Source organism: Mustela nigripes, chromosome 2 (genome assembly GCF_022355385.1).
Source record: "Mustela nigripes isolate SB6536 chromosome 2, MUSNIG.SB6536, whole genome shotgun sequence".
Taxonomy (NCBI): domain Eukaryota; kingdom Metazoa; phylum Chordata; class Mammalia; order Carnivora; family Mustelidae; genus Mustela; species Mustela nigripes.
In genome coordinates, this window is record NC_081558.1 from 71,548,407 (window position 1) to 71,563,495 (window position 15,089).

Genomic DNA, 15,089 nt, shown 5'->3' on the forward strand with positions numbered 1-15,089 from the left:
ATAACTAATGAAGTAAACATATTTCATGTTTATTGGCCGTATAGATCCCCTTTTTTGTAAAGTACCTGTTCAAGAGTCTTTGAAGTCTTGTCCTTTTTATTTTTTCTTTTTTTTGGGAGGGGGTTGGGGAGAAGGGTGGGAGGAAGGTGAGGGGGAAACTATCTGACTTTTTCTTACTGACTTACTCTTTACATATTCAGGATGCTAATCCTGGTCAAATATGTATTGTAAATATCATCTCATTTTGTGGTTTGCCTTTTTACCCTCTTATTGGTATCTTTTGATGAATAGGAGTTATTGATTTTAATGTTTCATTTGTCAGCTTTTCTTTATTGTTTTTGCTTTTATGACCTATTTTAAAGAAAATCTTTGCCTGCCTTCAAGGTGATGATAGTCTATGATTTTTTTTTCTAAAGGATTTATTTTACTTTTCTATAATCCTGGGATTGATTTTATGCATGGTATGAAGTAGGGAACAAGATTTTTTTTTTTTTCTTTACCATGGGTAATCAATTAATTCAGTACCAGTATTGGAAAAAAATCATCCTTTTTCACCCCACTGCAGTGCCCCCTTGTCATAATTTGTCAATTTATATATAATTCTGTTTCTTGACTTTCCATTCTATTTGCCAGTTTGCCTATAATATACCAATACTACACTCTCAATCTCTGTCCTCTATCTGGTAATCAAGTCCTCCAATACTGTTTTTCCTTAAGATTGCTTTTGCTATTCTTGACTCTGCATTTCAATATAAACTTTGGAATTAACTTGTCCATACACACACACACACACACACACACACTCTGCATTTTGATTGAGATTGCTTTGAGTTTATAGATTAATTTGAGGTTCATTTTTCATCTTTAAAACATCTTCCAAACTATGTATAGGACTATCCTGCCACTTACGTAGATTTTCTCTAGCAATATTTATATTTTTCAATGTATCATCCTGCACCTCCTGTCGGTAGATTATTTTTTCCAGTGAATTTTTTTTTTTTTAAAGATTTTATTTATTCATTTGTCATAGAGAGAGAGGCGAGAGCAAGTACAGGCAGACAGAGTGGCAGGCAGAGGCAGAGGGAGAAGCAGGCTCCCCGCCAAGCAAGGAGCCCGATGTGGGACTCGATCCCAGGACGCCGGGATCATGACCTGAGCCGAAGGCAGCCGCTTAACCAACTGAGCCACCCAGGCGTCCCTCCAGTGAATTTTTTGATGCTGTCACAAATGACATCCTTTTAAAATTTCATTTTATTTGTTGCTGGTGTATAGAAATACATCTTTATCATATTATCCAGAAACCTTATTCAAATCCCTTTATTAGTGTAATAGTTCATGTGAAATTTTTTATGGATTTTTCTACATAGAGTTATGTTACCTGCAGATAGCAAGTTTTATTTCCTTCTTTTTAATGTTGTCTTGCTTTATGACACCTGTACACAGTACAGAATACTACAGAACCAATGAGAGGAAGCATCTTTATCTTGTTCCCCATCTCAGAGTGAAAGCTTTTACTGTTCCACTGTTGAGTGTTTTTGCTGCATGCGTTTTGTAGATACTCTAGCAAAGAAAGTTCTCTTCTTTCCTAGTTACTTTATATCATGAGTTTTATCATGAATGAGTGTTGAATTTTATAAACTTTTTTTTCTTTATGGAGATACTCATTTTCTTTTTTTTCCCTGTTAATGATATCATTGACATTACCTTTTAAGAATATGAAGCCAACTTTGTATTTCTGAAATAAATCAAACTTGATCTTGATGTATTAGTTTTATTATATTGCTGGATTTGAGTTGCTAACATTTTATTAGGATTTTACATTATGCGCCTAAGAAAGATTGGCATGTAATTTTTATTTCTCATCATGTTTTTGTCAGTGTTTGATATCAAGATTATGTTGACCTCATAAATCAAGTTTGGAAGTCTTCTCTTTTTGTATTCTTTGTAAAGAGTTTGTTAAAGATTGGTGTAAATCTTGTCAATTTGTTTCTTTAAAACTATCTGACATCAATTTATAAGGCCCTTTGTGGAACTTAACAATAGCCCAAATGGTAATATCCATTACAGTTTTCTTATTTGGGCTTCATTTTTTAGAGAAATTACTTTTTCAATCTGCAAAATGTCAGAATATGGGAATTCCTCCTTCATGTAGCACCTTATTAATGTCTGTACCAAACAATTGTTCCCTGTGCTGAAATAGGATGGCAGTCGATGTCAGGGAATTCTTGCTGAATGTGTAAGACTTCTCCTATGATCATCATTATTTTAGGGAATCTTGGGAAAAATTATGATTCATGCATACAATAAAAAATACAAAGTTATTAATGTGAAGAAGTACATGGATTCAAGAATATTTTTAAAAATACTTCTCAATCATATAACTAGAGAATAGAGGGATATGATCATACTTTGAGAAATAGTTGTTACTCTCCATTTTCTAAAACTATGGCTACATAGAGACATATATACACATATACATACACACTAACACATTTGGGGCAGAGTGGTATCTCAATACCATTGTATCACCAAAATCTCTTTAGAATTAGCTGGCAACAATTCTTTCCTGTCTTCTCTTAGGTTAAGATTTTTTTCTAAAATTCAAATACCATGATTCTCCAATTTTTTGTCATGGGACTCCTTTACACTTGTAGTTAATAAGGAGACTCCAAAGAATTAATTATGTGGGTCATATTAAAACATAAAAATATGGGCCATATATATCTATTTTTGATGTATTATAAAAGCTGAAAATTTTAAAATGAAATAGTAAGGCTATTAGATATTAAATAACCTTTTTTAGGGCTGACTGGGTGGCTCAGATGGTTTAGCGTCTGCCTTGGTCTCAGGTCCATGATCCCAGGGTGCTGGGATCAAGTCCTGCATTGGGCTCTCTGCTCAGTGGAGAGCCTGTGTCTCCCATCTCCCTCTGACCCTCCCCCTGCTTATGCTCTCTCTTTCTCTCTCAAATAGATAAATAAAATATATTTTTAAAAAATAACATTTTTTATAGAAAATAACTTTTACAAAACAAATGTATTGAGTGTCATTGGTTTTACGTTTTTACAATTTTTTTTAATGTCTAGCTTACTAGAAGACACCTAGATTCTATTATCTGCTGTATTACATCTGATCTCATGTTGTTTGGTTGAATTCTGTGAAGAAAATGCAGCCTCACAAATATATATATAGGGTAGGAGTATCTTAATAGCTCTTATAATTGTAGATTTTGTTTCTAAAACTCAAGAAATCGTAGTTTTATAAAGGTCAGTGGCAGTGTAATGCATCGATCTGTCTAACCCTAACCCTAACCCTAACCCTAACCCTCTAACCCTAACCCTAACCCTAACCCTCTATCTATTGGGGGGCTCTATCCCAGGACCCTGGGGTCATGACCTGAGCTGAAGGCAGACACTTAACTGATTAAACCATACAGGCACCTCATCTCTTAAACTTTTCTAAAGAGATCAGTAATATTACTAAAAATGTGATTTGTTTGATATTCTGTAAGACATGTCAACACTTGGAAGAACTCAGTAGCTTTATTCGACCAGCAGTGCAAACGACTGTCCACACAGTGAAAAAGCCAAATGACCTCTTAGTAGTCTTATGAGGATAGTTTTGACCTTCCAAAAACTTTGCAAAGGTCTCAAGACCTCTGGGGGGCAGCGTCCGCTGACCACATTGAGAACTGTTGTTATAATCCAAAGTCAAATTACTCTTTTGATTTTGCCCTGTGTTGGCTTAGAATTTAAAACAAGGCTTTCATTCCAAAGTTTTGGTTGACACACTGTAGAATGTGACTCTTCCAGCATCTTCTATTGAAATGTTTTCTGTCTGGAACGCTGCAACTTTGCCACCGTTGGCTGAGTGAGACTTGTATTCTTCTGTGTTTTGTGTGTATGCACTCTGCTGTCTCCTAGAGTCTGGCTCACATAGAAAGGACTGTAGATGGCAGGTGATGACCACATCTCTCGCTGCTCTAGCACTCCTTGACATTTGGAGGAGCACACGCAACCTTCAAGTCTAATAGACTTACTTCAGCCCTGCCCTGCGAGATACCCAAGCATCTTAGCAACCACCTCCATGAGAACCTTCACGTACAAGACTTGCAGTGCCAGGACACTGTGGAAAGAGCCAGAAGAGCTGGGCTACCTGCATTTACTAGTCACATGACTGTGGAAGAGGCCTCTGTTGTCCTGCAGCCTTAGTTTCATCATCTGCATGGTGGCCAGCACAACGTGTCCAGGTGTAGGGTCACAAGTGAGGATAAAAAAGAGGGAGCTTGTAGAAGTGCTATGTAAACTGTGAGGGGTCACACACATTTAAGTTTTTATTGCCACAGGGGAAGGCGTTTTAATTTATATAAATATCATAAACATTAGTCCCATGCATAAATGACTCAAGCAATCATTTTTAGATATTACCCTAAATGTATTAGTGTAATCAGACCTCTTCTGACAAGCAGTTGCAAGGCAGTTGCTACCTTGTGTGCTTGTTTTACAAAAAATATATATATTTTATACATATATTTATATACTATACATATATTGTATATACATATATCCAATATATGTATTGTATATACATATATCAACTGCTAGCTCTTTGTAAAGAAGAAATTAGATCTATGCCTAACATCAGTCACAAGAATAAATTCCAAATGTATCAGACCTAGATATAAAATATGCAACCATACAAGTACTAAAAGAAAATAAAAAATGAAACGCTTTTGCATCTGAGTGGGAAAAGGCTTTCTAACTTTAATTCAATCCACAGGTAATAAAAAAAAATTAAATTCAGGTACATAAAAATGATTGAAGAACACATGATGACAAAAAGCACCATAAGCCAAGCCAAAAGGCAAATAAAAATGTAGAGAGAAAATATTCGTAATATACCACCGATAAAGAGCTAATATTCCTAATTACACGAAGAACTCTTAAAATAGAAGTGGGGAGCCAAAACCCCTTTAGAATGTAAGTAAATAGGTAAAGGACATGAACAGACAAGTAAAAAATAATATAAAAACAGCCCTTGAACATAGACAAATATGTTTAACTTTCCTTAGGAAGAAATGCAAATCAAAACTACATTGAAATATTATTTCTTCCCATCAGAATGAAAAAAATTCAAAAGCCTGACAACGCTTGATTGGAGAGGGGATGCGGAAATAGATGTATTCACTCACAGCTCCTGGGAGTGCAAAACTACCTCTCAAAGTGAGGGACATTTGCAGTATTTAAAGAAACGACCCCCTCAAACTCAGCAATCACGGAACTTACCCTAAACTTTCCTATCTGACAGTACAAACGTAGTATTCACACAGATACTCAGTGCGGCATTATTTGTAATTGCAAAATATTGGAAGCAACCTAAATGCCCGTACACAGGAAATTGGATGAATAAACTGTAGCACAGCCACACAATGGAGTACTATGCGATTATTCAGAAAAAAATGTGAAGCTGATTTCCATGAACTGATAGGGAGCAACTTCCAAGATGGTATCTGTCTCTTTCCACCAAAGAGACACAGGAAAGATCGCCAGAAACAGTCAGAAGTTGTGACCTGGGGCGGGTGGTTGTGTGAAATGAAATGGAAGGTATAAAGGCTGAGCAGCATTTCTCTAAGGATACCCTTTTGTATGATTTTCCTTTGAGATCTTTGTTAATTTTTCACATTTTCAAAAAATATTTATTCAACGATGAGGAAAAATCTCTAAGACGGGGACGTGTCTGGGTGGCACAGCTGGTGAAGCATCTGACTCCTGATTTTGGCTTACTTAGGTCATGATCTCAGGGGCATAGGACTGAGCCCCACGTTGGGCTCCACGTTCATTGGAGAGTCTGCTTGTCCCCTTCCTCTCTGCCCCTTCCCTCTCACATTGTCTCTCTGTCTCTAAAATAAACAATTATTTTTTAAAAACAACAACAAACCTCTAACACGGTTTTCTATAATCTTTAATGACTCTATGAGCCATGAGGGAAAGTCTTGTGTTAAGGGTGGCCTTTTGATGACAGGGACTCCCCGTAATCCAAATCCCAACCTGGCCCCCACCTTCTTTCTTCCCAATCAGAAGCGTCTACCCTTCTCCATCACATCTGTCCCCCAACTAATCAGATTGTCCTGTAGTAAAATACTCAACTGATGGGGCATTGGGGTGGCTCAGTTATTAAGCATCTGCCTTTGGCTCAGGTCAGGATCCCAGGATCGCAGAAGCCTGCTTCTCCCTCTACCCCTCCCCCTGCCTGTGATCTCTCTCTCTCTCCCTCTCTCTCTTAAATAAATAAATAATAATAATAATAAATACCCAACTGATAATGAGAGCAAGGGCGCTAAGCGACCCATGGTGTCCTCCTTGCCCCACAGGCCAAATACCACTGTGGAATTAACTCCCTGCAGAGAGCAGAAACCCTAGATCAAAAAGCATTATTAGCATTCCTTTGCCCTTGCAGCCCTCTGCTGGTATAAATGAAATGTGGAGATTGAACATGTTGATGTCTTTTCCTCTCTATTCTAGTTTGTCCGGAGAGGAACTTGATAAACTATCATCCCAAGAAGATCTCTGATCCAAACTTTTCTTTGCATATCTGGCATTCTTGTCCACTCTGCGGTGTTTGGAAACGTTAGCAAGGAAAAGGTAAGACTGTTGCTTTGCCTTCCACAGCACCACTTCCTGTGTTCTCATGCTGGCAATAAATACCTCTTTATTTCTCTGCCTCCTCACCTTCTCTCCCACTCCCTCCAAAACTTTAGCCTAAATCCTCTCCTTTCTATAGCTGCTTCCCCTTAACATTCGTATGGTTCTGTCAGTTCTCTGTGTGTCCCCCCAAATGCCTTATCTCTTCCAATGCTCCAGATCCAAGTTTGAAACAATTTACCAGGAACTCCACGTGATGCCCTCTGGCACTGAAACCTCCATCCTAATCTGAGTTTTTCATCTGCTTTTTGTTGAGACAAATGGTCCAAAACCTGGAAGTAAGGCAAAAGGATTATTGATTGCCCTTTCCTATGTCCTACTAGAATAGTGTCAAAGTATGGTCTTAGCCCAGCAGCATCAGGCATCACCTGGGAGCTTGTTAGAAATGTAAAGTTTGAGGTTCTACTCAAGATCTACTGAGGCAAAAATTGTGGAGGTGGGGCACAGAAGTCTGGGGTTTAACAAGCCCTCCAGTGATTATGATGATCACTCAAGTTTGAGAAATAATGAACAGGAACAGGGCTGGCAAACTATGAGCCAAATCCAGCTCAATGCCTGTTTTCATGAAGTTTTATTGAAATATGACAGCATTATGGCATTTATTTTTACTCTACAACAGCAAGATCGAGGTGAGTGGCTGCAACAGAGACTTATATGTCTGCAACAGAGACTTAAATGTCCTTCATAATCCGAAAGACTTACTATCTGGCCCTTTAGAGAAAAAGTTTGCCAACCCCTGGACTAGCAGCAAATCATCTACCAAACCCTCTTTCGGGTCATTGTCGGTTGAAAGATAATTTGATGTGACTTACTATTTATTACTCAGTTGGGCCCAGAGTCTGTGAAGTTAGGTGTTAATTACAGAAGATTGATAAGCTACAAATGATTTTTGTCTGATAGAGGTGAAATGATTTATCTCAGCTAGAGTTAATCACAAAGGCAACAATTTTATTGTCCTTGTAGAGGTTAGTCAATTTTGAGTCTAACCTAGCAACCATATTCCTGCATTTTTTCCCTTTCACTATGTATTTTTAAACACTATACATACATCCATATAATATATATACACAGATATACACACATACCACCATCTCTTGTATCCTCCTCTGGACCAGTTTTACTTTCTCCTGATTGCTTTACTAATAAATTTAACCTCTGAAACATGCTCGCTATATACTTATATGACAGTCATCTTTTTAATTCTTCGAAATTTATACTTTGACAATGACAAGGGTTAATGCCTCCTTCCTCCTCAAACAAACCAGTCTCCAAGTCTCACTGATTTTACCTCCTACATATTGTCTTCTGTAACACCTCTCTGTCCTTCCTTCCTTCCATCTCTGTGCCTGTGTATACTTTCTTTGGCTTCTTTCCTATTGCCTCTCTGCCTACAGTAAGTATCCTCTGTCCTGTTTTTGGCATGTCCAAGGGTAAGTATCCTTTAACCCCCAGCTTGAAATTCCAGCAGGCTGATCCTTTAGCTACAAGTGATTTCTCTTTGCTCTTTCCCAGCACTTTTAATTTGTATCTCTTTTGTAGCACATATCACTTTCTATTTCATGACATGGTCTTTTAGGGAGGTTTCTGCGGCCTTATTGTAGGACTTCATCTATGATTCGACTTTGTATCCACATTATTGCCTAACTGTGCTAATATAGATAAGAAAGCCAATAAAAGTTTTTGAGTAGGCACGGCTGAAAAATCAAAATCTCAACGGACAAAAGTAGCACCAAATTATTTTTTGAATGTCTAAAATCTCATCAAAGTGTATTTTCCCAGACCATCTCTTTTTGTGAATGTTTCCTCTGTCTCATTTAAGAAATACTAACTATATAATATTGAAGGAGAAAAAAGAATATTCTTCAAAACTTAAATGAGCCTTTCTTTTTTTCTCTTTGGTAGATCTTTTCTCCATAAATAAGATTTCTCATTTTGCTGTGGCAAATCTCAGCATTTAACTGTTCAGTGTTGTTTATCCATGACCAAACATGACAGTTTTCCTACTGGATGCACCCATCAAATGGGGTCCCTAATTCAAGTGTCTGTTCATGAAGCCCTAAACTCTTTATTTGATATTTTTATCAAGAAAACTTAAGCGATGCACAGTTGTTATTGTAACAACAATTTTTTAACTAGGAGGGATATTCGTGCCTTAATCTAACTGATTTGGGCACCCCTAAATCAATCAGGACAAAAGAAGTTATGGTACATCTGCTGTCCTCTGCGTAATGGCTTTCGTTCTTATCACATCATAAAATAGTGTTCCTTTGTATGCTTGGATTTCTCACCAGTATCCTCTGGAGAGTTTGTTACAAAAGTATGTTCCCAAGACACACCCAAATTCAGAAGCTTTGGGGGCAGATCTCCAAGAATCTCTGTTTTTAGTTAACTTCCCAGCTAAAAATCCCAGTTTGGGATTCTTACGCATCCCAAAGTTTGTGAATCATGAGCTAAATTCTTATCCTCTTCTAAATTCAAGAAGTAGAGACCCCCTAGAGCATAGTGCACCTTAAGTAGACTGAGAGGGCTGGGAGAACCTGTCCATCTTCTCTCCTCCATCAAAATTTTTAAATATAACTTCCCCTCAATAATTTATCTTGAAAATGTTCAAACACAGAAGAGTTGAATTAAGAAACGACCCCAGTAGTCACGCATATACTACCTCGTTAACATGTTACTGTGGTTACTTTGTCACAGGTTTATTCTTTTATCCTTCTCTCTGCTCTTCCACCTGTCTTTTTTTCTTTCTTTCTTTCTTTCTTTGAGTGATTTTCTTTTTTTTTTTTTTAAGATTTTATTTATTTATTTGACAGACAGAGATCACAAGTAGGCAGAGAGGCAGGCAGAGAGAGAGAGAGAGAGAAGCAGGCTTCCTGCGGAGCAGGGAGCCCGATGCGGGGCTCGATCCCAGGACCCTGAGATCATGACCCGAGCAGAAGGCAGCAGCCCAAACCACTGAGCCACCCAGGCGCCCCTTGAGTGATTTTCAAAGTAAATTTCAGACTTCGGTAATGTCTGATTTGGGATGATGGCAACTGGAAGAATAACAGGGCTGTGAGTCCTTGTAGCCCTGGTGAAAACACGATGGTCTCATCTCATTGAACACAATCAGTGGCTGCTTGGCAGGACATTTATAAGGCATTTAATCAAAGACAGAGGGCTGATTTGGACTGGCCGTATGGACAGCCGCGGCAGAGTAGTATCTCCTTGTCTCTATTCCTGTGAATGGGGGCTTTTGTTCTGTTACCAGAGGAAGAAAGGGAGATTTGGGACCAGGGAGGAGACTAGATTAAGTATGGAAGTAGGCGGCAGCAGTGGCCCCTCCCCTCTTGCATGGATTTTGAAGCTCTGACGGTGAGATGGATTAGAGGCTGAGGTTTGTTGAGTCCATGTTAGCAACAAGGTTGAGGCGGACTGTGGAGGTCTGCATTCCAGCTACCCCTAACCGCCTGCCCTTGGATATATTCCCCCTCTTGGCCTCAGTGTGTTCATCTGTAAAATGAAAGTAATGATAGTACCTACATTACACTGTTGAGGAGAGAATATGTGTGCCTGACATGGAACGCAGTCACCTTCAGTTGCTAAAATATAAAAATATGAATTTCCTTAAGTTGAGACAAAATTAACATATATTACTGCGGAAGTTGGTGCACAAGTAAGAGACAAGTAAACTAAATGGTTTTGACAAGCCTGAAAGGAATTCAGAGAGATGCAGGAGGGAGCAATCCTGAAAGTCCTTTCAGACAACGCCCTGCACTCAAAATGAAACCACATTTCTTTCCTTGCTCTACAAGGCCCCTACATGATGTGGCCTCCGCCTACAACTCCAACTTCCTCTTCTCTCCTTCCTAACTCGGTCCTCAGGACATGCCGTTCTCTTTGCGCGAAGGTTTCCCCCCAAGAACTTCAGTACGTTGGACGAGTGACTAAGGCGCAGACGCAGACGCAGGGGTTGGGGGTGGGGCTAGAGCGGAGGCGGGGCGGGGCGAGGCGGGGCGGGGCGGGGCGGAAGCGTGGGCGGAGACCCAGGAAGTGACGGCCCTGCTGGTGGTCCTTCTGGAGTCGGTCAAGTCCGCGGCGACACCTCTGCGGCCACCGCGTTCCCGGGCGATGGAGAATGGAGCGGTGTATGGCCCCACCACGGAGGAGGACCCGGGCCCGGCTAGGGGCGCCCGGAGCGCCCTCGCCGCCTACTTCTCCCTGGGCCGGCTTCCGATGCGTCGGCTCGCGCTCAAAGCCTTGCAGCTGGTAAGTCCGCGGCCGGGGTGGGCGAGCCGGACTCGGGGGTAAGGGGTCTGGCCTCGGAGCCGCCGGCCTGCGGGCGTGGGAGGCTGCCGAGCTGGTGCTTCTCGACCTGCTTGTTCAGGAAGCGGCGGTTTCCACACCCCCAGTTCCTTCTCTCTCGGCTGGAAAGGGGGGCGTTACCTCCCGCCGTGGGGCAGCCTCTCCACCCCAGTCTCACCCCCACTGGGTTCCCGGTGACGACCTGGGCCCCCGAGCGTGTTGCGCGGGTCCAGGAAATGCGTCGGAAAGCCTAGTCAGCCGCTTAGACTTCTTTCACTCCATCCTCTGTTACGACCTCCGTCTCCTCTCCCAGCTGTTAGGCTGCATTATCGACCAAAGTGCCTGTATTTAGACTTCCAAGTGCCTTTTGTTTATCTTTCCTGGTTCTTGTGGTTTTCCTGGTACGAGCCCGTGGGGGGGGGGGGCAGTTTAATTTGTTGGGCGAAGTCTTCGTTACTGCGCACGGCATTGAGATGGGTGTTTCCAGTGAATTGTTTCTGAGTGAGCAGTATGCGTATACGAAGTACACAGTGAAAGGACAGCTTGTATTTGCGCGCAGGTGGCAAAAGGAGGGCATGGTTTACCCCTCTCTGAATCTCACTGAGTTTTAGTTCACTTTAGGCAGTAAAGGTACCTTAAACCTCATAGTGAAAATATCAAACATCTTTGGATTTTAACTCCAGTTATACACATACGGACACACTATGTTCTGTTTTAAGCAACGACGAATATTTTCTGCCAGAGGAAAAGTCAGACTGCCTAGAGTGTTCCTAAGTTGATTTTGCTTGGTGTTTTTTGGTTTTTGTTTTTTAGGGTTTTGTTTTGTTTTGTTTTGCCTTTAGTCCTCTCAAGTAAAAATAGCCAGTTGGTTTCCTTGGGAAGAGCTTAAATTCTTAGAACTCCAATAACCAGAACTTACATTCTTAGAACTCAGATGACCTACTTTTATTAAATTTTTAAAAAAATGCTCTCAGAAAACAGGCACTACTTTCTGGTTGTCAAATGATCACATGTGGGAATAGTTTGGATATCACTTGGAGGCAGCTGAAAGTGTGGCCTAGGGAACTGAGAGCGTCTGGATTTCTCCAGCCTGTTTTTAGGGAGTTCCTCTTTGGTAGCCTTTCAGTTATTAACAGGCATCGAAGGCTCCCTTCTGCATTGTTCCTTTGTATCATGTGCTCCTTATACCCAGAGATACTTCTTTCTGTTCTCTTGTCAGTTCTAACAGGACTTTTATTTTTTTATTTAAGATTTTATTTATTTGAGAGTTGGAGAGATAACACAAGTGGGCAGAGCAGCAGGCAGAGGGAGAGGGAGAAGTAGGCTTCCCACCAAGCAGGAAGCCCGATGCGGGGCTGGAGCCTGATGCCGGGCTTGATCCCAGGAGCCTGGGATCATGACCTGAGCCGGAGACAGCCACTTAACCAACTGAGCCATCCAGGTGCGCCTTAACAGGACTTTGAGATACCAGTGATGCTCCTCTGTAGTGAAGCTGAAATGTATCTACACCAATAGAAGAACTTTTTAGAACAGAAAAGGTTAGTATCTATATCTGAAGTATTCTTGCTGCCCTACAGACATCATCAGTATTGGCGTCCTGCCTGTTAAATCTAATTTTCAGTTGTCTGTTTTTCCTTTCTAATTAGAAATGGCACAGCTGAAGTAAAATTTTTCATTACCTTATTTACAGTTTAATAGACTGTGGTTCCTATCCCTGGACTAGACCTACAACCAGAAATTTTGGTGATAGACTTTTTACTTGAATGGGAGAAAAGGAGATGAATTTGCCTTACAAGGGTTGGTTGTTCCTGCTTGTTCCCCATCATAAGGAGAAGGAGAGAAAGAATAAAAACTAATGTCTCTTCTTGAAATCCATTTATAGGCTTATCTCGGAGTCCCTGCATGTTGGGTTCCAGACCACCACAGTAAAGCGAGTATCACAGTAAAGCCAGTCTAGTGAATGTTTTGGTTTTCCAGTGCATATAAAAGTTATGTTTGCACTATACTATGGTTTGTTAACTGTTCAAAAATAGTATTATGTCTAAAAATATATATATACATGCCATAATTTAAAATGACTTTTAAATTTTTTTTTAAAGGTTTTATTTATTTATTTGAGAGAGAGAACACAAACAGCGGAAGGAGAGGAGGGAGAGGGACAAGCAGACTCTGCACTGAGCTCAGAGCCCAGCAAGGGGCTTAATCCCAGGACCCCAAGATTATGACCTGAGTTGATATCAAGTCATATGGTCAACAAACCAAGCCACCCAGGCTGTCCTTAATTTAAAATATTTTATCACCAAAAAAAAAAAAAAAAAAATTTCCAACCATTTTCTGAGCTTTCAGTGAATTGTAATCACTGATCACATCATCATAGCAAATATAATAATGCAGATGTTTGAAATATTGCAAGAATTACTGAAATGTGACACAGAGACATGAAGTGAGCAAATGCTTTTGGAAAAATGGTACCAGTAGACTTGCTTGGCTCAGTGTTGCCACAGACCTTCGATTTGAAGAATGTAATCACCTGTGAAATGCAGTAAAGCGAAGTACAGTTAAATAGGTATGCGTTTATTTACTTATGGGGGATTTGTAATGTTATAAGAATACTTTCTTGGGGTGCCTGGGTGGCTCAGTAGGTTAAAGCCTCTGCCTTCAGCTCAGGTCATGATCTCAGGGTCCTGGGATTGAGCCCCACATCAGGCTCTCTGCTCAGCAGGGAGCCTGCTTCCGCCACCCTCTGTCTGCCTGCTGCTCTGCCTACTTGAGATCTCTGTCTGTCAAATAAATAAATAAATAAATCTTTAAAAAAATTATTTTAAATAAAATATTTAAAAAGAATACTTTCTTTAATATAGATTTTAAAAAATATTTTATTATTGCTTTTGATTTTGATTGTTGTCTTTTCATTTCTGCTTTGAGTGATGGCCTCTATCTCTTTACAAGAGTGTATATTATGGAGTTACCCAGGAAGTTCCAAGGAAGTTATAATGAAATTAAATTAAAGCTGTCGTCTAGCCTGGGGCAATAGGCACAGTCTTCTTTGCCTTAAGTCACATTCTGCCTTTAGATTGTTTTACTTTAGATAACTTTTTTTTTTTTAATTAAGTAGATTTGCAGAGCTCCAGTAAGGAAACACCTGTAATGAAGAAACCCATAGTCAGAAGAGGAGGTACTTAAACTAGGAACGTGCAAGCCCTGTGACATTTTACCCAAAATGTGGTGCATTTCCATGTCTGGGTATGTTATTCTAGACCCATAAATCTTATTAGAGCCTCAAAACTCCAAAAGGAAAAGGAACCTTACTCTCAAACTTAAAAATCAGACTCTCTGGGCTTAGGAAATTCTTAAGAGTCCAAAGAGATGGAGTTGGATTTCCAAGGTTCTTTTCACCATTTAAGGTTTTTACAAATCTCTGAGTCTCTGTGGGGTGTGCCGGTACAGAGCTGAACACCAAGCAGGTCGAGAGTGGAGCCTACAAACAGGAGAGGTTAGAGATAAGGAGTATAACCAGCTCTTGAGGTTTGTGCTCTTGGAATTCTATAGCTGTGTCTGCTACCATTCAGATAAAACCTTAATTTCGTCAAAGGCTTGTCTAAAACTTAAGCAACCCATAACTACTATCTGCCCTTCCAGAGCTGAAGAAGAAATACTCGGCTGGAAATGCAATGCCAGGAGTCCTTGCAGTCCTAAGTTTATGCAGTTTATTTCTTTTTCAGTTTATTTTGTCCTTAGATTGGTCATTATGCACACATACACATATTGTCAAGTTTTTATTGTTATTTTTGAGGGAGTTTTTATTTTCAGGGGAAAATTGACATTGGGCAACCTAGTTCCTTGCTAGTAAGCTGGTGGAATGATTTGAATATGTGTAATATTCTCTCTGCAACAAGCTGACATTGTGTTTATGGTACCAGTTGAATGTCCTGATGGCTGCAACTTACTGTAGTTATAATGACTCTTCAGACGGGCAATCACCAGTGATTTAAAGTGCCAAGAAACAAGACACTGAGAAGTAATTTCTCTTGTATTCATGCTTTCTTCATTATTTCAGTGTGAAAATTGATCTGTACTAAATGGTAGTGCTCTATTTTTAACCTT

The 15,089-nt window shown here is 40.1% G+C and overlaps 1 protein-coding gene across 3 annotated transcripts in view; it reads left to right on the forward strand.

Moving 5' to 3' along the window:
* Nucleotides 1–10,714: 10,714 nt before the first annotated feature.
* CMTM6 (CKLF like MARVEL transmembrane domain containing 6) overlaps nucleotides 10,715–15,089 on the forward strand; it is a 50,838-nt gene continuing 46,463 nt past the window's right edge. For all 3 annotated transcript variants that reach the window (XM_059390780.1, XM_059390779.1, XM_059390781.1), the window contains exon 1: nucleotides 10,715–10,949. In XM_059390780.1, the coding sequence (XP_059246763.1) occupies nucleotides 10,812–10,949 (138 nt within the window). In that variant the 5' untranslated portion in view covers nucleotides 10,715–10,811. The remainder of the gene's footprint in view (nucleotides 10,950–15,089) is intronic.